Raw genomic sequence first — 27,924 nt, 5'->3', positions numbered from 1 at the left:
TTTTTGGATTCTTACTAAAATGTCAGTTAAGATGACCATACAGTATTTCAGAGTTTTGTTACATGCAATAAACAGAAGAGCTGGACTGTGTACATTTGTTGCTATGATTTGCTATTTCAGTTTATCTTTTTGCATATTTGGTGATATTTTGGGAAAGAAAAATTAGGTCAAGTTCACATTGCAGCAATGCATGTTGGCATAAAATTGGTGCTGCTGTACTGCATGTGTTTCCGTAATATATCTCCCAATAGTATTAAAAATAGTTGGCTATACACTTTTCAGAATTTCTTTGCAATCATCATACTTTCCTATTGCCTAGGATTTTGATTTTCCTTTTGGGGATGATAACCTCTTTGATTAATAAGCACATTTAATGGAAGTAAATCCCATTGATACTAATATAAAACTTTGTAAATGGATGGATAGACAATTAGATTTAAATATTCTATTTGTTAACATTATTAGGGCCAGTGTTTTGATGGAAGGCCACTTTCCAGCCAATTTAATTCAACTGAATATGATGAAGCTCCGTTTTTTAAATGCTGCTTCAAAAGAAGTAGCCTTCATGTTTGGAATATAGCTCTTCCAGTTATATAGCTCTTCCAAATGACTGACATTAACATTAATAGTGGATTCAGACTTGAACGCTCAATGCTCTTTCCTCACTATTGAACAAAAGCACATTTTGAGACAACCAGGATAGTATTTTTTTTCATTTTACAGAGTTACTTTTCTGGTTTTTGTTTTGATTTCATTCCTGGGTTTTTGTTTTTGTTTTTGTTTTGATTTTGATGCCCTCTGAATCAGTTTTGACTCCCAGCAATTACATGGACTAGTCCCTTCAGTTTTCTTGCAAGGGTCAGAAGTGAGAGATAATGAGCGACCCAAAATCACCCAACTGGTTTTGCACCTAAGAACTCGCATCTCCCAATTTCTAGCCTAATGCCTTAACTACAACATCCAACAGGCTTTCACCTTTCTGTTTAGAGAAACCTTTCCATGTGGGAGACTAGTCAAATGAGCAACCTCCTACCTACCTACCTCATGGATATTATGCTTACAAGAAAAGAAATCTGATTATAGAGTTAGGTGTGGAGCCGATTTTGCCTATCTATCTGAGTTAGCCAGTTTGCTCCTCTGGATGCTCTGATTGTCTCTTGGGCCACTACAATACCTTGTTTTCCCCAAAATAAGACACCCCCTGATAATAAGCCCAATCGGGCTTTTGAGCGCATGGCAATAAGGCCAAGCGCTTATTTCAGGGTTCAAAAAAATATAAGACAGGGTCTTATTTTTGGAGAAACATGGTAATTGTACATTAACAACTCTGTAAATGAAATTAGTCTCTCTTGAAAACTAGAGGACTGACCAAGAAATGCTAAAAGAATTACAGGAATATATTGTGAAACAAAAAAAAGGCACAACTGATTTTCAACTAAAGAGGATTTCTTTGGGGCGGTAATTTTCCTTCCCCTTCTTGATTACAGAACTGTGCTTGTGAACTACGCTATTATAAGAAGATTTCTTGAATGTCCAAATCAGTTCTTTAAAGCAGATTATACTAACAATAAGGATTAATTAAGAGCATTTTGTAAACAATCTTACAAGTAGACCTGTGGAGAAACAATGATCCTCTGTTGGTATATGGGCCCTATCATTCCTGATTATTGACTATGCTGCCTAGGTCTGATAGAAATGACAATACTGCACATCCATCTAGAATATGAATCCATCCAAAAGTGGCACTTGAGACCCATCTAGAGAGTTACAGGATTTCTTTCCCTATTATAGATTAAATAAGATGCTATATTTTACAGACCAAAGTTGTGACTGACTGTGTTCTAAAATCTAGCATCCAAATTTGATTGATTGATTGATTGATTGATTGATTATGGACCATCAAGTCATTTTTGGCTCCTAGCAGTCATACAGATAATCCAAATTTAATCATCCACATAGCTCATCCAAATTTAAGATATACAAAACTTCTAGTGTTTTCATAAATTGAACTTTTTGTAAGTTGTTCTGAGAAACTTTCCTTTGGATTAGAACGGAAAGTGGAATAAATATTTTAAAAAGATGAAATGGTACCATAGGTGGGTTTTTCACTTTAACCACACATATGTTTAAACTTTTAATATTTTTTTGGAAGTTCTGAAATAGGTTGTAATAGTCAAATATGAAATATATTTCTGTAACAAGAAAAATGAATGTTCATAACTTCTGTGAAGCTAACAGATTTACCTTAATAAACTCATGTTGTACAGAATTCTACTTTTGCTGCTCATAAGGAAGATCAAATCCATTGTTCAAACCTTTGAATTCTCTTCTAGATCACTGGAATTCTTAACACTAGTACTTTTTCAGCCATAAAGACTGAAAAAAGGGAAACAATTACAGATTTTTTTTCTCAAGATACTGAATAAAGGACCTGATATGGTATTTTATGCTGTAGCAGACTGTTTTACATCAATGGATGTAACACACAGCTAAAACAATTGGAGCAATGAAAAAAAAATATTGTTAAAGTACCCACACAATTTAAACACTAATTTAGTAAAACAAATGACTTGAGGAAGTTAATAGTGTAATTTAAATAGATTGTAAATCAGAAGACACAACAGGGCTTTGTTTACTTCTTTCAGATTTCCTTGCCACTCTTTTTTCCTGTGGCAATTTTGTTCTTTGCTTCATTAGAATTGGAAGCAGTAAATTATGCTTCATTTCGATTTAGATCTCAGCATGATAGTGCAAGCCGAAAGCTGCTGATCGGTTTAAATGCAGAGCATTTGTCAGCTTAGTTTTATTTTGCATCTTCTGAAAACCACTTTTTAAAATTTGTTCAGAAGGCAAGCGTGTCCATTTATGTCTGTCTTGCTTTAGGACTAACCAAATTATGGCAGTGCTACAACCAAAAGGACCCGGTGGACTGTTTTGTGCTTTGATTAAATTATTTATATCATTTCAACTGTATCTAGAAATGCATTTGATTGATTGAAAGAAACCTTGTGGCCAAAGACCCATGAAAGATGGTCATTTCATTTAATCTGAGACAAAGAAATCCCATATTTGTGGAAGAAATGCAGTTGCCAAGAAAGATCATGGTAACCCAGTCTTCTCTCCTGCCCCCTTACCTTTAGTCATCCAAATTTGTGTGAGCTGACATCACTGACCTCACATTCCTGCTTGTGTCATTGCTTATCACCAACAAAATTGGGGAAAGAGGTGGTGCAATAGCAACACTTACTTTTTGATTTCTGGATGGCTGGATATTAGTGACAGAGAGAGAGAATGAAGAACTGTGGCTGTTCTGCAATATTCTGCAGCCAAATGCTTGTAATGCTGCCTCAAATAAATAACAACGATAGTCACGTCTGTAAGCTTATCTGCCTACAACTGGTATTATTTTCTATAAAGATTTCCATAGGTGCTTGCTTACTGGTTTGCTAAATCAAGGCTTGTTGTGCCTTGGGACTGATGCATTTGATTAATAATTAGCCGCAATGTCAGTTTTGCCTGCTGTTGGCTTAAGTGTGCATTGTAGCTCTATGTATTTTGTCTGCCTATTTATGTACAGGAATTCAAGCCTATTGGTGCAACTCATAACAGAAAGGCCAAGCCTTTTGTTGCAGCAGCTAACCTTGATGACAAAAGGCAGGTAATGAGTTCTGCCTATAACTCTCCAATTGGGCTTTATTCATCTGGCAATATACACGATGCTCTTCATGGACAGCTGCGTGGCCTGATCCCTAGTTCACCTGAAAAGTGAGTACCACAGTGTGAGATGGCCTCTCATCACTATCTTTGGTATCCTTGTTTCTTATATTGCTGAGTCCATCTCTTCCTGCCTTTTGCTCACTTTTTTCTTTCCTGATCTTCAAAACTTTTTTTAAAAAGTGCCTTTCAAGATATTTACCTTCAATTGAATATTTATGTGGGAAGGACCAATATTTCAAGCATACCCTTCTCTTCAACACAAAATTTATGAGTAGGTGCAACATTGAGTTCAATCCAGCCAAAACAAAGCTAAACAAGCATCAAAAGTATAATTTTATCCATATCCATATGCTATGATTGAAACCCATTTAGTTTTAATCTGACTTTCACCTGAATAAATATAACAGGACTAAACCTGCACAACATACTGATTTTAAGTGGTGTTGTTTATATTGATGTATGCAGCCTATTCCTGAATGCTTTTTGATATTTTAAATCTGTGTATTTCATGGGATTTACTTTGTAGAATGTGAAATAGGACCAGCAGCTTTAAAATGCCTGATTTTAGCTAGCCATCACTCTGTTTTTCCTCCAATAACAGGAAATGTGCTAATACTACTACTCTACAACTTACACTCCATAATTTTCAATGTGTGCATTATCTTCCTTGGAAACAAATATACTGTAATTTGCTGAAAGTTGTTTTGTAATCCTTTCCTTTTTTTCCAGGACATAGGCTACTTTGAACACAAACATAATATTCGACCTAAACCTTTCGTAGTCCAAAGCCCAAGCAGGTCATAACTTTTGTCTGAAACTGGTGCATGATTTTTTTCCCCCACAATCCAATTGGATTCAGTAATATTGCTTCTTCAGTATGTTGTAAATCCTTCTAATGAATGAAATGCTTGCTTCACAGCTGTAGTCAATAGTGATTCCCAAGTAATAAAGAGATCCAGCTCTTAAATCATGGAAAGGGTTGGTAAAAATGTAGCATACATATTGATTCAGGTTACAACAACATTTTAGGCCACAGGGTTCCCCAAATTCTATTAAGTTCAATATATCTTGTATCAGAGGACCTCTGGATATATTCTGTGCTAGCAAAACAGATAAACCTAAGACATTTATTATGAATAAAACAAATGGAAAATGGACTAAAATGTGATTTAATGCAGAAAGAATATAATTTAATAGGAATATTACTTTCCTTCATGAATTCCTACATTGTTGTAAGAATTCATGGAGGATGACATTTGAGAATTGAAAATATATAGTACAGATTACTTTGCGATATAGGAAATCAAGTATCTTGTACTTTGGTTTTAATTTCACTTGTCATCAGTTGTGTTTAGAAAACAGTGTGTAGCAAGATAAAGTTTGAAAATCATAATGCCATGTCTGCCTAGCATAATTTTTGTATTTATCTAGTAACACATAATATCTGCTAATAAATGATTGGAAATTCGTAGTTACTTGTGCATCCTCTTGTTTTCTGGCACTGCTAAAGAGCACCTTGTTGCTTATCACCACGCTTGTGGTGAGAGTGTTGACAATGTATTTAAGTTATTAGCATTAACCCTGCCACTAACTGACAAGCCTGGTTCTTGTCTTCCAAACATTGGCTCTTGATCTTGCTTTTTTGCTGAGGAATGCCACGTGTAGCTCTCCCCTTCTAGGGATGTTTGGCTGAGAAATCTGGCAAATGAAAAACTGCATGCTTGCTTGGGAGCACGTAAGGCTTTTCTGAATTTCTTTGCTCTTGCCTTTGATAATAAGGAATGTTTTCTTGAAAAGTATGCCGGTATGGTCTTATAAGAATTCCTCTTGACAACTTTGAATTAGTTGTGCATTTTGATTGCAATTTTTTTAAAGGATCTGTGCTTTAGGAAATGTTATCATTCATCTCATTTAAAAATACTTTAGTATTTCTAGAAATATTTAGTGATACAGTTGTGGCATACAATGAATATTTGCAGTCATATAAGATTTGTAATAATAATAAGATGACTTGTTATTGTTTGAGCTTGGACATGCCAATAAATTCTGGGAATCATATGCATTTGATTGATAGCATTCAGCAAAAGTGATGAGATTTAAATTTCATTTCAAAAGCTCATAAAACTTGATACTTTTAATATTCACCAGATTGTGAACATTTAGCCTGCAATCCTTGCACAATTAGCTAAGAGTAAACCACAGTGAAATGAGTGGTTCTCCTCCTTTCTCTCCGACCGGTCGCAGTCCGGAGTTGACAGGGGGGCAGAGGTCAACCCCGAGGCCCCTCATATGTGGGGTGCCACAGGGATCGGTCCTCTCGCCCCTTTTGTTCAACATTTATGTAAAGCCGCTGGGCGAGATCATCCGTGGTTTTGGGGTGAAGTACCATCAGTACGCGGATGACACCCAGCTGTACATCTCCACCCCGGACCACCCCAACGATGCCCTTGAAGTGATGTCCCAGTGCCTGGAGGCCGTACGGATCTGGATGGGGAGGAACAGGCTCAGGCTCAACCCATCCAAGACCGAGTGGCTGTGGTTTCCGATGTCCCGATATAGTCAGCTAATGCCATCGCTGACTATTGGGGGCGAATTATTGGCCCCCACGGATAGGGCTCGCAACTTGGGTGTCCTCCTGGATTCACGGCTGTCGTTAGAAGAGCATGTGACGGCCGTGTCCGGGAGGATTTTTCATCAGGTTCGCCTGATCCGCCAGTTGCGTCCCTATCTAGATCGGGACTCCCTACACACAGTCACTCATGCCCTCGTTACTTCTCGTCTGGATTACTGCAACGCTCTCTACATGGGGCTCCCCTTGAGGTGCACTCGGAGGCTCCAACTGGCGCAGAGTGCGGCCGCGCAGGTGGTGATGGGAGCGACATCGAGTTCCCATGTGACACCTCTCCTGCGCGAGCTGCACTGGCTCCCGGTGGTCTTCCGAGTGCGCTTCAAGGTTCTGGTTATCACCTTTAAAGCGCTCCATGGCTTAGGACCTGGTTATTTACGGGACCGCCTGCTACCACCAATAGCCTCCCACCGGCCAGTACGCTCCCATAGAGAGGGGCTCCTCCGGGTGCCGTCGGCCAAACAATGTCGGCTGTCGGCCCCTAGGGGGAGAGCCTTCTCTGTGGGGGCACCTACGATTTGGAACGAGCTCCCCCCAGAGATACGTAGGATCCCAGATCTGTGCACCTTCCGCCGCGCGCTTAAGACTTTTCTATTTTATCAAGCTGGCCTGGCCTAAATCTTCCCCCTTTTTAAATGTGGAAATTTTAAATTTTTAAATTTTAAATTCGTCTTTTTATAGAGGTATGGGTAAGGCATTTTAAATTGGGGAGCCATTTTAGATTTAATTCTGTTTTAAACGTATTTTAATTGTTTATATTGTATGTTTTTAACTTTGGCTGTTCACCGCCCCGAGTCCTTCGGGAGAGGGGGCGGTATAAAAATCTAATAAATAAATAAATAATAAATAAATCAGTTAATTTCATGCCCTAAATACATGTGATTTCAGCCTTGTAGTACAAACCTAAAGTATACCCGCTCATTTAGATGCAAATTCCAATGAAACAGAGATTTGTTGATAAGTAGAAAAATATAGTCACCATTGTCTTAAAGCAAATTGATTCAGAATCAGATCTAAGTATTTCTACTATATTTTAGCTCTGTTGTACACTGCCCAGAGTCACTTGTTTGTGAGATGGGCAGGTATATACATTGGTTTAATAAATAAATAAAATAAAATTTATTTTCTGATAAAGAAATTCAAATCCCAAAAGTAACTTTCCAACACAATTTCCAATCAAAATTGAGTTTACATTTTATTTCCATGTTAATGTCTAAGAGAGGAATTGGATTTAAGGTCACTACTATGACCTCTCATTTTGGTACATCACAGTCATTTTCCAAGGATACATTGAAGTTCTTCATTATGTAATTATTCAGAATCATTGCAAAGTTTTTATTGTAATCACTAATCAAGTGATTAGCAACAGAGATAGCAACAGCTATGGATTTTAGGAGGAGTAGAGATATTTTCTTTACAGATTGAGACCTAGACTCTAGGCCATGGGTGTCAAAATCGATCGCATCAGGTGGCGTCATGTGATGTATCGTGACTTTTTTTGCCTTTGTGGAGCCGGGGTGGGCGTAGCCTGCGCATGATGCATCCAGCCCGTGGGCCGCCAGTTTGACACCCCTGCTCTAGGCCATAATAAATATTTGTTATCCTCTTAATGTAAATCCATATGTAACACCTAGCATAATCGACACTGTAGGCTAGCTTTCCACATGATTACTTCCTGATTTCTTGGTACCACATCATGCAGAAATGCCAGCCAGCTGTTTTAAAATACCAATGAAGAAAACTATAGCCTCCCCTCAATGTTCAGTTAACAGCTTTTTCCCCATTGTGCAATATTTGACAGGGAAAGACTGACTACATGTTTAGTTAGTAGCTCCTTAACTTTATTGCTTAATAAGTCCAAACTGACTTACTGCATTCATAGCTGAAATATTGTGTCCAAAAGGACTCTAACCCATGTTATGTAGAAGTAAGAGAACTTAAAACAGAAAAAAGTGATATATCATGAGAACCTGCTTTTTAACATATCAATTTATGTATTTTTAACATACCAAAGTATGACTCATTTTCTGGATGTTGGCTAATCATATTTTTAATTGAAATGACCTAAAATCTAACTTCCCCTCTCTTAAATATTAGACAAGAATAATAAAATTAATGTTACTAAAGAGTTATTGCATTTAGCAATGACATTTTGAATGATAATATTGCAATGAACTCAATGATAAATATACATTTGTGTAGTTTTGATTTTGGACCATTGAATATTTCATCATTATAATATATTGCATGCATATTTTTCCAATGTGAAACAAATGCAAGAAAATATATTTGCATAGTTCAATTATTTTTTATGTCATCACAATTTAAATAATTAACAACCTGGTTTTCAGAGTTCCTTTTTTAGAACATCAGAATTCAGAAATTCTTAGGAAACAGATTACAGTACACTGAAATGGCTGCAATATTGTTAAAACATTGCAGGCATACATCAATAGGATTATATATATAATTATGGACTGAAGAGTATGAATATTATTGTTGCAACAATATTATTGTTGTTGTTAACGCAACAAACTTCAAAAGGTTCAAGCACTAATATTAAATTGCCTGAACCTGATCAAGTTATTAAACTGTAGCATACATTTTAGTGGACAGTGGTGAGACTTGAGCATACAAAATATGAGGATTTTTACAACAGTTTGTACATAGTAGAAAATGTAGACAAAAGCTTGCGCTGAATTCTTGTATTTGCGTTCTCTTCTCTCATTGATCACTCTAGAAACTGCACGTGCCTTTTATTTACCTTCTGTTCTCACTCTGATTTGAATCACATATGCAGTACTCCCTCCGGTTTTGATGGCAGCAGTGGACGTAGCACACCCTCTTCCATTAGCACTGTTAGCACTATCTGTCCTACTGAGTTGAAAGCTGCAGCTAAGATGGCCCCCAACATTCCCTTAGAAATGGAACTTCCTGGTGTCAAGATTGTGCACGCTCAGTTTAATACTCCTATGCAGATGTATTCAGATGACAATATTATGGAAACACTGCAGGGACAGGTTGCTACAGCACTCGGGGAAACACCCCCTATAAGGTAATGGGAGCCATCCTGTGTGCTTAGCATACTGCATGAAGAATGCTGCCTATGTGCCAGCTATTTGCTCGTTATTCATTGAGGCTTTTAAGTATAGTTACCCCATGCCACTTTAAAGGCCTTTCCCCATTGTTCATTGAAAGAACACTTCACCCATCTTAAAGTCATAAAAAAAATCATATTATTGGCTATTTTCACTGTCAGGCCCTATCCTGCCTCTGGAGCTTGTGCTATGTATTGGATGTTGGGTATCTTGATTTAGATTGAGCAGAGGCTGTTTATACTGCCCAAAGCAGGATGGCCTGGAAGACTGTGGCCAGGGACTAGAGAGGAGGGGGCATTCCTGCAGCAATCTCAAGGGCTAGATGATTTCACCCCCTTTATTAATCTTATCTGAACTTCAGACTGCAGATATCTGTCCAAAAATTTGCTTAGCTTCTTGAAAACAAAAATAGTTCAAGAATGCCTGTATCTCATTAGAGATATCTTAAGTCCAGTTTCAACTCTTTTTATTTTTTTCCATGAGCTATGTCCTATACCAGAAAACGAAAAACCTCCAAGTACATTAAGGAAAATTAATTTCATTGTCATTATGAAAATTGAGTAGGATTGTATCAGTCTATCGTTCATATTTAGATTTATAATTGTAGATGCATTAACATTTTGCCCAGTTTATAATCAGAGAGCTTTACCCATCATTCAAGTTAGGTACAATATAATCCTATGCTTAAAATTGCATTAAGAATTACTCCCAGGTAACTGATTCTTTATAATTATAATTTGCGGCTGCATTCTGTGCGTACTTATATGATAGTGATATTTCTAAATATATATAATATCATGCTTTCTGTTGATTTCTGTCTTTCTTACTAATCAATTAACAATTTCTGAAAAGCTTTAAACCCTTTTGCTGGATTATTAAAGTTGGTTCTGTCTGGTGTCTATTCATAGAATTTTGTTTAGGAGGAAAGGGGAAACTAATCATGCTTTATGAAACAATATTTTGAAGGTAACACTCATTAAATAAAGGTCATTGGATAATCTTGTTCCTTGAAATAACTTCTGAAGGATCTTGCTTTTTATCAGTGAGTTATCTAGCTCAAGGTTGATTTTATGCTTTTTAAATTGGATGTACTATATTTTATGCTTTTAAATATATATATAACTAGCTGTACCCAGCCACGTGTTGCTGTGACGCGATTCAGGCCAGGCGAGGGACGGAGGGTTCCCGCTCGGCGGACCCAGGCAGCCTCGTTGCCAGGTGTTCTTTGGAGGGAGCCCCGAGAGCGGCTGGCGAGTTTGATGGGCAGCAGCAGCGGGCGAGGCTAGTTCATGGGGTGGCCGGGGAAGGGGGAGGTCAGAGCCAGGCTCGGGTGGGCCCCGCCCAGCCCTAGAAGTGCCAGCTGTGAGGGCTTCCCGGCGGGGAGCCGGCTGCCTACCTGCCAAGCCTGGTGGCACGATATGGCCCTCAGGCATCTCTGCATTCCAAATGCGCAGTTTCTTGGAAGCAATATGGAGAGTCTAAATATAAGGAGCAGAAATCTGTTGAGCATAATCAGGGCTGGGAGGCTGCCATGTTGGTTTTACGTCCAGCAGATGGCACTGTTTTTCAATGTCAATGTCTTTTAATGTTTTCCAATGTTTTTCATGTTTTTACCTGTCACAGGTGTGACATGTATATAATATAGGTATATAAAAACACGCCCATAGTCGAATGCAACATTGTGTCAAAATTTGAAAGCAGTCGGTGAAGAACTTTCAGAGATGTGCGGTTATGTACAAACGGACATTTACATTTTTATTTATATAGATTAGTTGAGTTGTGAAAGTTCTAAAAATAATGCATAAATATTCTTGAAGGCTACATTTATTTAAATTATGTGACACATTTAAATTGCCAACATATAAGGATTCATTGGTTATATTACTAATAAAAAAAGTATCTTGACCCAAGAAGGGAGCCAATTGTCAAGCTAATATGATAGACTTGTTTCATTTTTTGCACGTGTTTCATTGGGGCTTTTCATAACAAAGCTGGAAATATGAATGAAATCTTCACTGACTGTATTACAAGTAGTGAAACCTGTTTTTGAAAACCATTCCAGAAAAAAATAGTTTGAAATGCTTTTGTTGTTGGACTTCGTTTTCATTAGACTCAAATGTCAGGATAATATCTTTCTACTTGGGAATATTTTATGTGTAATAACTAATATTATCCTGAAATTTTCTTTGGAACATAACACAATCAGGAGCTAAACTAAATAGGAACCTATTATGTTTAGAAAGATTACAAGTTTAAAAATTATATACTTTAAACTACTTTTATTTAATGTATGCATTTCTGAAGGCCCAGGAGTTATTCTGTCTTGATTTTCTAGATATGTTTGTTGACATCTAATGAATTTCGGGGGACTACTTTATTTTTTGTTTGTTTAAATAAAAATGTGATAATTTGCTATTGCTTCTAATTTTTTATTGTATTGTTACATGCTTATTTTTAGTATAATGATCTTCTTTTTAGTTTACTTTTTAATATCTGTTTTGAGCAAAAAAAAGCTGTAGTACCAGGGTTTTCCAATGCTCCAGATCAACATACACTAAAAATGTAGAATATACCCTGGGGAACAAATTGCTACCTGTTCCTTTCCCCAAAAATGAGTTCTATCTAAACTTTTCAATCTGTATTCATCACAGCTTATCCTAATACTAACCATATGCAAGGGCAGAACTAAGCTACTGTAGCTCTTTTCTTGTTTTATGAAGCAAGTACAATAAAAATCAAATTGCAGAATAATTTGTAATTAGGAATCTGATCCTAAGAACCATGTAGAAAGTTCTGCCTACTCAAAAGACATTTGAATTCTTGTTCTTCAATGAATTTCAAGTATCAGAAAACATATACTATCAAAAGCATTTTATGGTATGTTGGATATTTTTAACCGCCGGAAACTATTTAGAGCCCGTCATTTTGAAGAAAATGTCAAAAGGCCTTCTGTAAACCCAAAACTCTTGGTATAACTGAGATAATTTTTCTGAACTCACACTGTATTAAAATGAATACATAGTGGTGTTCCAAGAGTCATTTTATAGTGTACATGTTAATGTCCTTCTATAACATCCCTTAATGATTATCTTTATTTCATATTTACGTGGTCTTTGCAGTGAGCCAGCACCTGCAGTGCCCCAGTCTGATGTTTATAGGATGCTCCATGATGATCCTCAAGGACCCAGCCAACCACGCCAGTCCAGTTCTTTCAAAGTGCTCCAAGACATGGTCTCCGAAGAAGCTGGTTAGTTACTGTATTGTATCTTTCATTATTTAACTTGTAGGGGAGAACATAGAGCAGCTTGCTAAAAATTTTTTTTATTCTGATCAGTACCTATATAGAAGACCATATAAGACCATATTCCTAATGCAAGAAAGCACTCAAGAAAAGGAAGCATTTTTATTTTTTTTTGACAAATGTATAATAGTTTTTCTATCATGGTGTAACATCACCAAAATATCCATGTATATATACATCAATAATCAGAAAGTAAAAATAGAAAAAAAAAATTTTTTTAATTTGATTTATATGCCGCCCTTCTCCGGAGACTCAGGGCGGCTTACAATGCGTTAAGCAATAGCCTTCATACTTTTGTATATTTATACAAAGTCAGCTTATTGCCCCCACAAACTGGGTCCTCAATTTACCTACCTTAGAAAGGATGGAAGGCTGAGTCAACCTTGAGCCTGGTGAGATTCGAACTTACAGTAATTGCAGACAGCTGGTGTTAATCACAATGCTATCAGTCTGCTGAGCCACCAGGCTCAGATTACAGATTCTTATATACAAATTTACATTTCCAATACTTATTGATTACCATAATTATACCATCATCTATAATTATAATCCAACATTATCCTTTGTCTCTCTCCCATCGTTTCTGGATCCAATCATACCATACAAAAAAAAAAGAAAAGAAAAGGAAGCATAAATAAAATGTGTGATTATATCAATAAAAATATAAATCAGGAGTATTACTTTAAGAGAGGCCATTAAAAATAGTATTTTTATGGTACAAAAAGAGAGCAATCTTTTTTATAGAAAGGAATATACTGTTTTAAGTGCACTTCTATACTGTTTAATCAGAAGCATTTACTATACTGCGTTATTTACTATAGTGTGTTTTTAGAAATTTAAGCAATTGGCATGGAATGCATGTATCTTAATCCAGACCCATTAAGCTGTTGGTCTTTTGATATGTTAGCTAACTGTGAGATCAAATTCCTCTTGACACTCACTTATCTTAATTGCAAATTTAATAGTGAATAAAAATAGTAATAGAAAAAAACATTGAACAGGGGCATTCTTAGAAGCAGGAAAAAAAAACCAAGGTGCAACCATGAAACATGTAAAATAGGACAAAACATTGACTGCATAGTTGCTGCCATCTTGAATTTCTTGATCTCCCCCCTGCATCCACCCCTGACAGTGAATTAAAATCATTTTATTTATATTTTAAAGAACAGTGCAGAAATTACTGATCTTCTGTCAGTGTATTGAGTAATTTTAAAAAATGACTAAGAATTCTGTGATTAAGTTTTCCTACTCTTGGTTATACAGATTAGTATCCCTCTGATTATTTTAAGGGTGGAAAGTGATAGTTAAAAGAAAACTTTTGGTCTTTTACTTTTCTAGAAAATCCCTGTTAGTTCTGCAAGAGGCAAGGATATCTGGAAAAAGCTTCCCAGAAAAAAAATTCATTCTTCTACCAAAATCTTACTTCAGAGACAGGCTTTTGGTAAATGCTATAAAAGGAAATGATGAAATACTGTTTCCTCAGTTACTTCTTTCCTACCTTCAAGGGAGTTGTTTGAACCTGCTGGATGGTAATCCATCATTCTTCCCCAGCAAAGCCCTAGGTGTAGAATAGACATGATGTACAGCAATTGTGTCTTATCTGCATTTTTGTTTGTTTTGTTTCTATTTTTATATCTTCTTTTCAGTCTTGACTCCTGGCTCTCCTGCCTGGACAGGTCCCTGCAGTTCACTTGCCAAGATTTCAGAAGTGATACTTCTTGGGGCTGAGATAAAATTAGTAGCACAGGGTCACCCATTTGGCTTTGTGTCTAAGGACAAAGAGTTTTTCTTTCATGGTCTCCTAGTTTCTAGCCAGGTACCCTAATCACTATACATCCAGCTACTACCTTATTTGAAGTTATATTTATTGGATGACATAGCCAGAATTCACAGCAATTCTAAGAGAGATTGTTCCAATATCATAGGACTCCAACACCAGATTGGAGAAAGGAAAGCTCCTTAAATCCTAGTAATTTCAGTGCAGTTAGCAGTGATGAAAACACCTGCATTCCTATGTGAATAAGAAAAAAATATTTGCCCCCTGTAAATCAATATACATAGATAAACAGACAACTGAATAGTAAAGGAACTAAAAATTGTTGTACATATGCATATTTCATCGGTAAAATATTTGTAAAAAAATGTCTATTATAATGAAAAAAATCCTATCATGGGTTGGAAACAAATGTTTATACACTTTAAACTTCTAATGGTAGTTATTTAAAAGTCACCCAAGACTACATATATTGCTTTGTTTTGTTTGCAGAAGGTCGTCCCAGTGGGACAAGGAGTGTAAAAGCACCCATCACAAAGATGGGTGCTGGTGCGGGAAGTGTGCCGAAAGTGCCTTTGTGTGACAAGTGTGGAAATGGCATTGTGTAAGATATTTCATTTTCTTATCATAGATTTGTAACATTGATTTTCAAAAGAGCTTGTTACAACATTTATACATTTATAATTTCAAACAAGATTATGTTTATTTGTTTACAATTATTACATTCATCATTTAATAAATACAGGTAGAATCCTCGATTTACAACTACAATTTATTTTTATTTTTTTTATTTTTTATTTTTATTTATTTTTATATGCCGCCCTTCTCCGTAGACTTAGGGCAACTTACAATGCACTAAGCAATAGCTTCATACTTTTGTATATTTTATACAAAGTCAGCTTATTGCCCCCACAAACCGGGTCCTCATTTTACCCACCTTAGAAAGGATGGAAGGCTGAGTCGACCTTGAGCCTGGTGAGAATTGAACTCGCAGTAATTGCAGGCAACTGGATGTTAAATGCTGCCTTAGTAGGAGGCATTAGCCTCCTACACCACTCAGGCTCCTATTGAGCCCAAAATTTCTGTTGCTAAGCAAGATAGTTGTTAAGTGAGTTTTGCCCCATTTTATAACCTTTCTTGCAATAGTTGTTAACTGATTCACTGCAGTTGTTAAGTTAGTAAAACGGTTGTTAAGTGAATCTGGCTCCCTCATTGACTTTGCTTGTTGGAAGGTTGAAAAAGATTATCACATAACCCTGACATGCTACAACCGTCATAAATATATGCCAGTTCCCAAGCATCTGAATTTTAATCATGTGACTGGAATGCTGCAGCAGTTGTAAGGGCAGAAAATGGTCATAAGACACTTTTTTTCAGTAATTTTGAATGGTTATTAAATGAATGGTTGTAAGTCAAGGACTACCTGTATTCTGTGGTTGAGCCAAACAACGCTCCCAGAATAAACATTTAGTTTTCCCCACTAGATTAAAATGTAAAAAATAGAGCATAAAAGTGAAACAGAACAAAAAGGGAAGAGGAAAAACAAAACCAATGATTCCTGGAAACCTCACAAATGAAATCAAAATGCCATATTATTAATGACTCATTGTATAGGTTTGTTCTAACATACTTTTAAAAGATTAAAAGAAGAAAGCATGGGGCCTTGCTATAAATAAAGCCCACATGTCCCATATGCACAACCTTTTTTTAATCTTTTTCTTAAATGTTTCATTTAACTCCAGTTGGGAATCTAACCAAGCTATGCTTGTAGAATGGCAATCATAGATTAGAACCATGCCCAAGAATATGGTAGAGCTGAAGAAGACTGACGCTCACAATTTATTGACTTAAGCAGCAGACTTGTCATTGATTTCTGTGTCCCAGTCTCTGAAAATTGCATTCAGCTGACTTTTTCTTTCTTTCTGTTTTTTCTTTTTTAATTATTCATTTAACAGTGGCACAGTAGTAAAAGCCCGTGACAAGTATAGGCACCCAGAATGTTTCATCTGTTCCGACTGCAATCTCAACCTGAAGCAGAAAGGCTACTTCTTCGTGGAGGGGCAGTTATACTGTGAAACTCATGCCAGGGCTCGCACAAGGCCCCCAGAGGGTTACGAAGCTGTCACCGTTTACCCCAAGGCTTAACTGTTTGGAGAGACACATGCCTGCATGCATGCCCAGGGCATTCTCAGCTTACAGCAGCTCTAGGGCTAATGGCCTAAATCCAGCAAACTGCTCTTTGCAAGGGGGAGGGAGAAGGAGGATAGGATGGAGGGCTCAGGGAAAAGGATTGGGGGTTTTAGTAGACTATTCTGAGTCTGGAATAGGGGATAGGCTTTTCCAAGACTTTATCACAATGTCTGTCAGGGTAATCTGGTAGAAGTCAACATAACAGATTGTAGTACATTAAGCAAAGCTAAATTCTTCCACATGATTTATATTTTTGTTCAGATATTTGCACACACATTACCAAAAAAAGGATCCAATCCATTGATGTTCTCAGCCTCCAAACCACAAACACAAATCCTTTATGTTAAAGACACCTACCTGCTATAAAGACAGCCTACAGCCTTATGAGCGTTGATTAGTTTTTATATCAGCGTCAGTCTCTATGATAAATCAAATGTGGTTGCCCGCTCCTATCCACATGCTTACAGGTTTTCATGAGCCATAGTATTACTTATTGCCATTTCTTCCTCAACTTCAAGGCAAAGTATACTGCTGATGCTAGGAAGAAGGAGATGCACCTGAAAGTAGAATATCTAAATGCATAGCCATTAAAACTAGTAGTAGCAAATCAGATAGAGACAGAAATTAAGAAGACTGAGAGCAGTAGGAGAGGGCAACAGTTTCATATTGTCAATGAATGGCTTGCTGCAATAGAAACACAATTTAGTATAAAATAAGCACAGCAAAAAAGCAAGTTCTCTTTTAATCAGCCACAAATCACAAAGCTTCTGGGGTTTTTTAAAGTATTGTCACATTTCCTATCAACTATATTTTTACTTCTGCCAAGTTTTCTCAGCCTGGTGCCTTACAACTCCAATTTTCTCAATCACGAGGCAAACTTTCCCATGTTTATTGCTTGGGAAGCAAAAAAGGAAAATAATTCCTAGGCTGAAATAATGTCAGCTATTTGTTTTTATCCCTATTTCTCTTTGCTGCATAAGCAAATCAATAAGGGAAAGATCAACCAGAAAAGCAACAAGCCATTGAATTTATAGCAAAATGGAAATAGGATTACATTTCTGGAATGATGGGTTTCTCTATCTCAGGACAAATGGTTCACATTGCTCTAGTGTTAGGGATCTATATATGTAGAAGGATATAGTTCTGAGTACACATTTTGCTCTTCCTTTGCAACAAACACTATCTGCTCCTCACTGTGGATGAGCAAGCACATGTCCATCCAGGATGCTAATTGCAACTGAAGCTGGGTCAGGGGCTTTGCTTGTAATGTTCAATAGGAGTGTGCCATTCAAAATTAGGTTTTTAAGAATCTCCTTGGCCACAAACAGGCCCTTAAGGTATGTTGATGTAGGTCTTAACATACATTGAAATTATGATGGTTGTTGATTATTAAGAGTTGCAATTCTGTAGATTTGTTTGATTTCTCTGTATAAAGGCAATTAAAAAGCTTTTTTAAAAAAACGTTTTCAAGGATGGCTTCTTCTTGCAACATTACCATTAACCATATATAGAACACAAGGTATGTGAGAAATGGTGACATTTATCGCAAACAGGTTTTTTTTTAAAGGGAGCACCACAAATTAACAGCAGTTAGCTTCTCTTTGGGGCAAAATGATTTCATGTTTTTAGAAGGAAGCTTTCTAAGGTCAAGCAGGTTTGGCCTATGTCTTAAGAAGCTGACAGCAGGAATGTTGATAGGTTTAGGTGACAACAAGTAGTAAGTATTCTTAAGAATAGCCTACTTTATCTTAAAAAAGGCACGGCAATCTTCCAAGGGAAAACAGTAAATATAGTAAAGAATGTTTTTATTAGGACCAACTTATTATTTTATTCTGATATATGTGGTGTGTTTATGACCAGTAATAAAAAAATATTAATTCTTTAGAAATAATCAAAGTACCACCAAACAGTTCTAATGTGTGACTGTTGGGAAGAAAATTTATTTTAAAATCAGGTCAGGGACCAATCAAAGCCAAATTGTAGCCATGGCATCCATGGGGAGTGGAAGGTCAAAATATGAGGATGGCAGAAATGATACGGCAATTGAAGCCCTATCTTTTTTATGGGTAATTATGAGATAAAGCAGTAGGGTAGGATGACACCTCAGAATGAAAGTACACCTAACTTCCTAAAGGCTGTAAAAATACAGATTCTGCCACCAAAAATTACCCTGTTTGTATTTTGTTCTAATATGCAATTTTGTATTTTATATTTTGTATTTTGTTCTATTATGCAATTTTGGTTTGGCCAAGAAGAAAAAAAGGTAGAGAAAATTCTATTAACTCATGAAGCATATAAGGTTTCAAATAGAGGCATGGGTAGCAAATGCTTGCTTCGTGAAACATGTTTGAGTTGTGCCAGAGGTTTGAGCTAGTATGCAGTGCTTGACAGAAAACTATTCAGCAAGTTAAATGGAGCAAATTGGAGCTGTTGGATGAGAGATCTGTTCTGTGTTAGTTGCCTTACAAGGACAGGTATCAGTGTTGCTTAATAATTAAAATGCAACATTGTCAGCTTGGCAATTCTCCACAGAGAGCCCACAGAGATGACTGAACTGTTCTTTAATTATCTATTAGGCTGCCAACCAATAAAAGACTACAGTGAAGATTCAAAAGTAAAGTGTTCATACCTGGATCACTTGGCACATTAAAGGGGGGGGGGTGTTTCCCAGCAGCAGCAATTTTCCCAGGGCTGCCCAGTTATTTCAAAATATGGCAGCCCACTTAACAATAGGAAAAAGAGCTTTGGCATCATGGTTATGTTTTTACCACTTTTAAACGCCATCCAGATTTTCTGCCTTAGCCACCAGAAATTGTCTGCACTTTCCAACTTCCTACTTACCTGTGCAGTAAGTATCCTATGCCCAGTTCCACAAATTGGGCTCCACATTCGGGTTTCCATGAGTTGAAAAAAATATCAATGAGGGAACAGTATCTGTTATTGTTAGTAGGGCAAGCCAAATACTTTTAACTTCTCTCTGGCAAAAGTTGCACCTTACAAGAGGCATTTCTCTATAACTCCTTTGAAATATACCAAATAGTTGGGAGATGTGGGGCATTTCTACATCGTTCACTGTATAATTGTCTCAATACATTCACCCATATATATAGCAAAAGCCTTCACAAAATACTTTCTCAGTCTCTTGCTAGTCCTCTGGCACAATTTAAGACCCATGGGTTGGTAAAGACAACAACCAAAGGAAGCAAAAGTTTAACAATGCAAAAGAAGGAAGCTTCACAAACTTCAAGGCATAATGCACATCTATCTTATTGCTCCTCTCTCACAACTTTACTCCTTCAGGTGTTAAAAATTGAAGCTACTGTACATAATTCCCAAGATACCATAGAATTCCTATATTGATGAATTAATTGTATGCCATTAAGATGATACTGACTTTTAGCAACCACATAGAGTAGATAGATTTTCTCCAGGGCAATCTGCCCCAATCTGGTCTTTCAGGACTTTCAACTGTGAATCCTTCGCCACTGTAATTGAGTCCCTCACCCTTGCTGCTGATCATCTTATTTTCTTCTACTTTTCCCAGCTTTCAAAATATTTTCTAGAGAACTAGATTTTCATAAGATGTGTCCAAAATAAGATAATTTGAGCATCATGATTTATGCTTCAAGAGATAATTCTGGGTTGATTTCTTTGTTTTCTTTGGTAGCTGTAGTATTCTGAGTAATGTTCTCCAATGTCAACGTTCAAAAGCATTAATAAAATAAAACTGCTTCTTCAAGTTTAACTTTTACTTCCATAGAATGTTACAGAGAAAATGATGGCTTGAAGATGCTCAATTTTAAGCCCCCAACTGCAGGCAACTTTGTCCATGCCTCTCAGATGAGGCCTTTAGAAGGGGAAGTATATAAGAACCATTATTTTATGGAAAGGTATTCTGATTATCAATTATGTTATTACGGTGTTTTCATTGTGATGCCAACATGTGGATCATTTCTGCATTTCCTTCCTGCCATTTAGTGAACATGTGGATGTTTGCCTTTCGTATAGGTAGGTAGGTGAACACATGATGCCATGTGGTATATAATGCCAATGCCATTATAACTGAATCTTATATTATTCCAATAGTGTTAAAAGCTTCTATGGAACAGAGATATAAAACCTCTGCACCTCTCCAAATCACCAGCATTAAGGCAATGCACAAGTGAATATGCTGACTCAGACAAAAATTCTCAGTTGATTTAAGATGTTCTCATGTCACTAGCACTATTCCAGCACCCATATCTACCTAAGCAATATATCAAGTTTATATATATCTAATTTTTGGACCCAACAGAAGAGAATGAGCCAAAGTGCTTATGCACTAAAAAATTGAGAAACAAGAAGTGATAACAAGAAGAGAGAAAACAGAATTGTACCAGAGTACTAGGCTTTGCACTCCCTAAACTGACCTGCTACCTGTGAAATTCTATAACCAATCAAAATAAGATTCAATATGACCTTATTAAAATGCTTGAAATAAGAGAGTCGGGAATTAAATAGTATAGGCTATCCCTGGGATTAAGACATAGAACAAATAAACTAAATCAAGACATTGGAAGAACTACAGCGTAATAGAGATGCCTAAATATAGCTTTGACATATTTGCTCTTGTGTAATAGTGCTGGATTACATCCAATGGTTGGCCTTCACAGCTGCTACTGAACAGGTGTAAGAAGGACTTTGTGAACATAGTTTATGCAAGTGCTATTTGGGAGCCTAGCAGAAATTCATTGAGTTGGCCTGAGATCATTTGTAGCCTGAAATGCCTGTTCCTAAAGGGGACTAGATTGTCCTTTGAACAGCAACAGCTTTTTCCACTTTGAACGATTATATAAGCCTAAATATTTCTGCAATTTCTATTTTACTTTTTTTTAATGGTATAAGCCCTATCCTTTATAAAAACAACAAAAGGTCATAAATTAAAAAGTTTACTTGTCTAATCCCAGAAGTCATTAAAATCAATGCTTGCTTGGAAAATAAAACAGTTCAGAGGTACTGAAGCAGGGCCTCTAAGGTTGTCTTCTTTCTTAACTATAGATCGGGGTGTCAAACACGTCATCACGTCATCACATGACGTGTCGCGACTTTTCCCCCATTCGCTAAAATGGGGGTGCGCTTGGCCAGTGTGTGACACATCCGGGCCGTGGGCCGCGAGTTTCACACCCCTGCTATAAGTATATAGGTAGGAGTACTTACGAAAAGAAAAGAAAATCTATCTCCAAAGAGAGACCATGCCTTGCAAACAGATCTTAAGGAATCCGTATCTGTACTTAACTACAATGATTGCTAAATAGGTATCATGATAGCATACCATCACAAACAAAAGTGGATGTGAATCTTCATTAAAGATGAACAACCTTTCTAGTGGAAATGATGAGAGAAAGAAAAGGATTGAAGACATCAGAACTGAAGAAGCTTCTTGGATGAGAAGCAAAACATCTTCAAGGAAAAACAAAGCCCAGTTGCCTTTTAAGAAAGCACCTTTGGGACTCTGGAAAAGAAGATCACCCTCAGATATATAGATTCCATCTCTGGCATCTTCCTTTATGCTGGGGGGATTCCTGCTCTTTGATGGAGTCAGTGAGGTGCTGATCTAAGTGATAGAATTACATGTTTATTTTGAGGCTGGTCAGCAGTTAAAGATTCAGAGGGCTGCTAAACGGGGTGGAGGTCTTTTAACTACTAATAGTTCTATTAGCCATTTGAATTATGCAAATTTTAGACAATTTTTAAAAAATGTTGTTTCCCCGAAATTGGGAGTGGGACTTTTAGTTTTTCTTACATTGTTATTTTTTAAGATAATCAATTATATTAAAGTTGCTTTTGGGTGTTGCTTTGACAACAAAAGTGCAAGGCAGCATTGTCAAAATGTTCTTTTCTTGAATCAAAAAGATTGGAGCCCATTTTTGTATAAAAATGGAGGGGGAAAGTGGGGTTACCTTCAAACTATATAAACCTTTAAATCAGTGTTATCCTTGAAGTGCATATTCATCTAACAGTTCTGCTTTAAAAAAAAGTTTTATGCAGAAAAAGGACATTAACTTTTTGGTTTCATTTTTCAGTTCTCTTTATCTTTGGAACTGGCTCTTGGGGACATTCCCTGCCACCATTTTCTTTTCTGTTCAAGCAGGTAAACCGCTATTGTTTTCAAGAAAATTTCTGATTTGGTTTCTTCCATTTTTATTTGAAGCTATTTTGGCACTTTTCGGAGGGTTGGTGGTTATAATTTTGATTCCAGTATTTTGTTTGGGAAGCAGTCTTTTGTTTCATTTTTCATTCATTTCATTTTATTTGATTTATATACCACCCTACTCCCGAAAGACTCAGGGTGGTGAACAGCAACAAGATAAAACACATAAATACAAAATTTAAAAGAAAAGTAAAACCAAATTAAACAATTTGGCCCAAGACAGGTTTAAAACACCCCAATAATTTAAAACAGATTAAAATTTACATTTTAAAAAGGGAAAAGATTAGGCCAGGCCAGCCTGATGGAATAAAAAGGTCTTAAGAGCGTGGCAGAAGGTGCGCAGATCCGGGATCCTCCTTATCTCCGGGGGGAGCTCATTCCAGATAGTAGGTGCCCCCACAGAGAAGGCTCTCCCCCTGGAGGCCGCCAGTCGACATTGTTTGGCCGACAGCACCCGGAGGAGCCCCTCTCTATGAGAGTGTACTGGCCGGTGGGAGGCTATTGGTGGCAGCAGGCGGTCCCGTAGGTAACCAGGTCCTAAGCCATGGAGCGCTCTAAAGGTGGTAACAAAAGGTAACAAAAACATTGAAGACCTTGCACCTGGAAGACCACCGGGACCCAGTGCAGCTCACGCAGGAGAGGTGTTACATGGGAACGCCATGTCGCTCCCATAACCACCTGCGTGGCCTCACTCTGCGCCAGTTGGAGCCTCCGGGTGCTCCTCAAGGGGAGCCCCATGTAGAGAGCATTGTAATAGTCCAGGCGGGAAGTGGTGAGGGCATGAGTGACCGTGAGTAAGGAGTCCCGATCCAGAAAGGGACACAACTGGCAAATCAGGCGAACCTGATGAAAAATCCTCCCGGTCACAGCTGTCAAATGCTCTTCTAAAGACAGCCGTGAATCCAGGAGGACGCCCAAGTTGCGAGCCCTCTCCATGAGGGCCAACGATTCACCCCCCAATAGTCAGTGATGGTGCCAACTGACTATATTGGGAGGTCAGAAACCACAGCCCCTCAGTCTTGGATGGGTTGAGCCTGAGCCCGTTTCTCCCCATACAGATCCGCATGGCCTCCAGGCACTGGGACAACACTTCAAGAGCATCGTTGCGGTGGTCCAGGGTGGAGATGTACAGCTGAGTGTCGTCAGCATACTGGTGGTACTTCACCCTGAAACCATGGATGATCTCGCCCAGCGGCTTTACATAAATGTTGAACAGGAGGGGCGAGAGGACCGACCCTTGTGGCACCCCACATATGAGGGGCCTCGGGGTCGACCTCTGCCCCCCTGCCAACACAGACTGCAACCAGTCGGAGAGAAAGGAGGAGAACCACCACAACACAGTGCCCCCCACCCCTAACTCTTCCAACCGGTGCAGCATGATACCATGGTCGATGGTATCAAAAGCCGCTGAGAGATCCAATAGGACCAGGACAGAGGAGCACCCCCTGTCCCGAGCCCTCCAGAGATCATCAACCAACGTGACCAATGCCATTTCCATGCTGTACCCAGGCCTGAAGCCCAACTGGAACGGATCCAGATACGTCGTTTCATCAGGTGCTGGGGGAGCTCTCGCGCAACCACACTCTCAACAACTTTCACCGCAAAGCGAAGCTTGGAGACCGGACAATAATTTGCCAACACTGCCGGGTCCAGGGAAGGCTTCTTGAGGAGAGGCCTCACCACCGCCTCTTTCAAGGTGGCGGGGAAGTCACCCTCACCCAATGAAGCATTTATAATCCCCTGGAGCCATCCTCGCGTCACCTCCCGGGAAGCCATCACTAACCAGGAGGGACACGGGTCCAACAAACATGTGGTCGCGTTCAGTCTGCCCAGAATCCTGTCCACATCATCAGGAGTCACAGGATCAAACTCATCCCAGATAACATTCTCAAGACCTGCCTCAGTCATCCCCCTTGAAACTACCCAGTCAGAGTCCAGGTCTTCCCAAATCTGAGTGATTTTGTTATACAGATACTGTATAAAGTCCTCAGCTCTACCCTCCAAGAGGTCCTCCCGCGCTCCCTGGTGGAGCAGGGAGCGGGTCACCCTAAACAGGGCGGCTGGGCGGTTATCTGATGATGCAATAAGAGCAGCAATATAATTACATTTTGCTGCTTTTATCGCCACTAGGTAATTCTTAATATGAGATCTTACCAGTGTCCGGTCAGATTCAGAAAGGATGGCCCTCCAACTGCTCTCTAGGCGTCTTTTCCGGTGCTTCATCTCCCTTAGCTCCTCAGTAAACCAAGGAGCCAGATGAGATCGGCGCCAGGTCAGAGGCCGCAAAGGCATGACCCAATCCAGAGCTCCAGCGGCCGCCCTATCTCAGGCAGCCACTAGGTCTCCAGTCGAGGCATGTGCCAGAGCCTCAGGGAATGGCCCAAGCTCCATCTGGAATCTGTCAGGCTCCATCAGGCACCTGGGGCGGAACCATCTTACCGGCTCCGCCTCCCTGCAGCGGGGTGCAGCGGTTTGAAGGTCAAGGCGAAGGAGAGAGTGATCCGACCATGACAAGAGCTCGGTGACTATATCCCCTATCTCAAGATCACTCAACCACTGTCCAGAGACAAAAACCAGGTCCAGCGTGTTTCCCCCCATGTGGGTAGGGCCATGAATTAACTGGGTCAGGTCCATAGCTGTCATGGAAGCCATGAACTCCCGAGCCACCTCAGACATCTCACCCATGGACGGCAGGTTTAAATCCCCCATGACCATAAGTCTAGGGGTGTCAACCGCCACCGCGGCAATGACGTTGAGTAATGAGCACAATTAAAGGTCATAATACACTGCTCAAAAAAATAAAGGGAACACTTAAACAACACAATGCAACTCCAAGTCAATCACACTTCTGTGAAATCAAACTGTCCACTTAGGTAGCAACACTGATTGACAATCAATTTCACATGCTGTTGTGCAAATGGAATAGACAACAGGTGGAAAGCATAGGCGGTTAGCAAGACATCCCCAATAAAGGAGTGGTTCTGCAGGTGGTAACCACAGACCACTTCTCAGTTCCGATGCTTTCTGGCTGATGGTTTGGTCACTTTTGAATGCTGGCGGTGCTGTCACTCTAGTGGTAGCATGAGACGGAGTCTACAACCCACACAAGTGGCTCAGGTAGTGTAGCTCATCCAGGATGGCACATCAATGTGAGCTGTGGCAAGGTTTGCTGTGTCTGTCAGTGTAGTGTCCAGAGCATGGAGGCGCTACCAGGAGACAGGCCAGTACATCAGGAGACGTGGAGGAGGCCATAGGAGGGCAACAACCCAGCATCAGGACCGCTACCTCCGTCTTTGTGCAAGGAGGGACAGAGGAGAACTGCCAGAGCCCTGCAAAATGACCTCCAGCAGGCCACAAATGTGCATGTGGCTGCTCAAACGGTCAGAAACAGACTCCATGATGGTGGTATGAGGGCCCTACATCCACAGGTGGGGGTTGTGCTTACAGCCCAACACCGTGCAGGACGTTTGGCATTCGCCAGAGAACACCAAGATTGGCAACTTTGCCACTGGCGCCCTGTGCTCTTCACAGAGGAAAGCAGGTTCACACTGAGCACATGTGACAGACATGACAGGGTCTGGAGATGCTGTGGAGAATGTTCTGCTGCCTGCAACATCCTCCAGCATGACCGGTTTGGCAGTGGGTCAGTAATGGTGTGGGGTGGCATTTCTTTGGGGGGCCGCACAGCCCTCCATGTGCTCGCCAGAGGTAGCCTGACTGCCATTAGGTACCGAGATGAGATCCTCAGACCCCTTGTGAGACCATATGCTGGTGCGGTTGGCCCTGGGTTCCTCCTAATGCACGACAATGCTAGACCTCATGTGGCTGGAGTATGTCAGCAGTTCCTGCAAGACGAAGGCATTGATGCTATGGACTGGCCCACCCGTTCCCCAGACCTGAATCCAATTGAGCACATCTGGGACATCATGTCTCACTCCATCCACCAACACCACGTTGCACCACAAACTGTCCAGGAGTTGGGGGATGCTTTAGTCCAGGTGTGCGAGGAGATCCCTCAGGAGACCATCTGCCACCTCATCAGGAGTATGCCCAGGCATTGTAGGGAGGTCATACAGGCACGTGGAGGCACACACACTACTGAGCCTCATTTTGACTTGTTTTAAGGATATTACATCAAAGTTGGATCAGCCTGTAGTGTTTTTTTCCACTTTAATTTTGAGTGTAACTCCACATCCAGACCTCCATGGGTTGATAAATTTGATTTCCATTGATAATTTTTGTGTGATTTTGTTGTCAGCACATTCAACTATGTAATGAACAAAGTATTTTACTAAGAATATTTCATTCATTCAGATCTAGGATGTCTTATTTTTGTGTTCCCTTTATTTTTTTGAGCTGTGTATAAGAACTTAAAAACTCTACCTACTTTTCTCTTTATTAAAAAAAAATATACATGATGGAACTAAACCTCTTATATACATTTGCTCCACATGATCCAATGAACAAATTTTGCTTTTGAATCAAACTTGACTCTTGGTGACCCCCTTCACAGGATATCCATATCATTTTCTTAGCGACAATGCCAGATGGTTTGCAATGCTTTGGGAGGTGATTTTCTTTTCAATCCATTTATTTATTCTAGCATTTCAGTGTAAGCTTACTGTGAAATTGCCTGCCTCGTGTCTATGAAATAAACAGCCCACCCTGTTTAGTGTTTTTTCTTTATTTTGCACACCTAGTGTAGCTTTTAAGACAGTCAGATGCCTGGCTAGGTGGCTCAGTGGCTAAGATGCTGAGCTTGTCGATCAGAGAGGTCGGCGGTTCGAATCCCTAGTATAGGTCTCCTTCGTGAGCAAGAGGTTGGACTAGATGACCTTCCAACTCTGTAACTGTTAACTAACTAAGCCTAGACATCACCATATATGGCTGGGTACAAGTTGGAAAAATACTTTTACTGCCTTTTGATGTAGAAAAGCTCAAGGAAGAGAACAAACAACCCACGCAAATGCTGCAGCTTCGGGCATTAACCTTTATTAAACTTTTATTAATCGGAGAAAACCAGGCCCC

General features: G+C 39.1%; 1 protein-coding gene across 3 annotated transcripts in view; it reads left to right on the top strand.

The window, feature by feature from the left end:
* The window catches only part of PDLIM3 (PDZ and LIM domain 3), a 31,986-nt gene extending 13,825 nt beyond the window's left edge, over positions 1 to 18,161 (top strand). Inside the window, exons 4-8 of one of the 3 annotated variants that reach the window (XM_070948157.1) lie at positions 4,447 to 4,514; positions 9,144 to 9,398; positions 12,561 to 12,688; positions 15,009 to 15,120; positions 16,472 to 18,161. In XM_070948157.1, the coding sequence (XP_070804258.1) occupies positions 4,447 to 4,514; positions 9,144 to 9,398; positions 12,561 to 12,688; positions 15,009 to 15,120; positions 16,472 to 16,661 (753 nt within the window). In that variant the 3' untranslated portion in view covers positions 16,662 to 18,161. Of the gene's footprint in view, positions 1 to 3,577; positions 3,766 to 4,446; positions 4,515 to 9,143; positions 9,399 to 12,560; positions 12,689 to 15,008; positions 15,121 to 16,471 lie in introns of all 3 variants that reach the window. The other 2 variants (XM_070948158.1, XM_070948160.1) reach the window with 2 other exon arrangements.
* Positions 18,162 to 27,924: the final 9,763 nt, after the last annotated feature.

The sequence above is a fragment of the Pituophis catenifer genome, unplaced genomic scaffold (assembly GCF_029215685.1).
Source record: "Pituophis catenifer annectens isolate HBS135680 unplaced genomic scaffold, rPitCat1.0.hap2 SCAF_8, whole genome shotgun sequence".
In the NCBI taxonomy this organism is placed as follows: domain Eukaryota; kingdom Metazoa; phylum Chordata; class Lepidosauria; order Squamata; family Colubridae; genus Pituophis; species Pituophis catenifer.
This window is presented reverse-complemented; position numbering and strand designations above follow the sequence as displayed.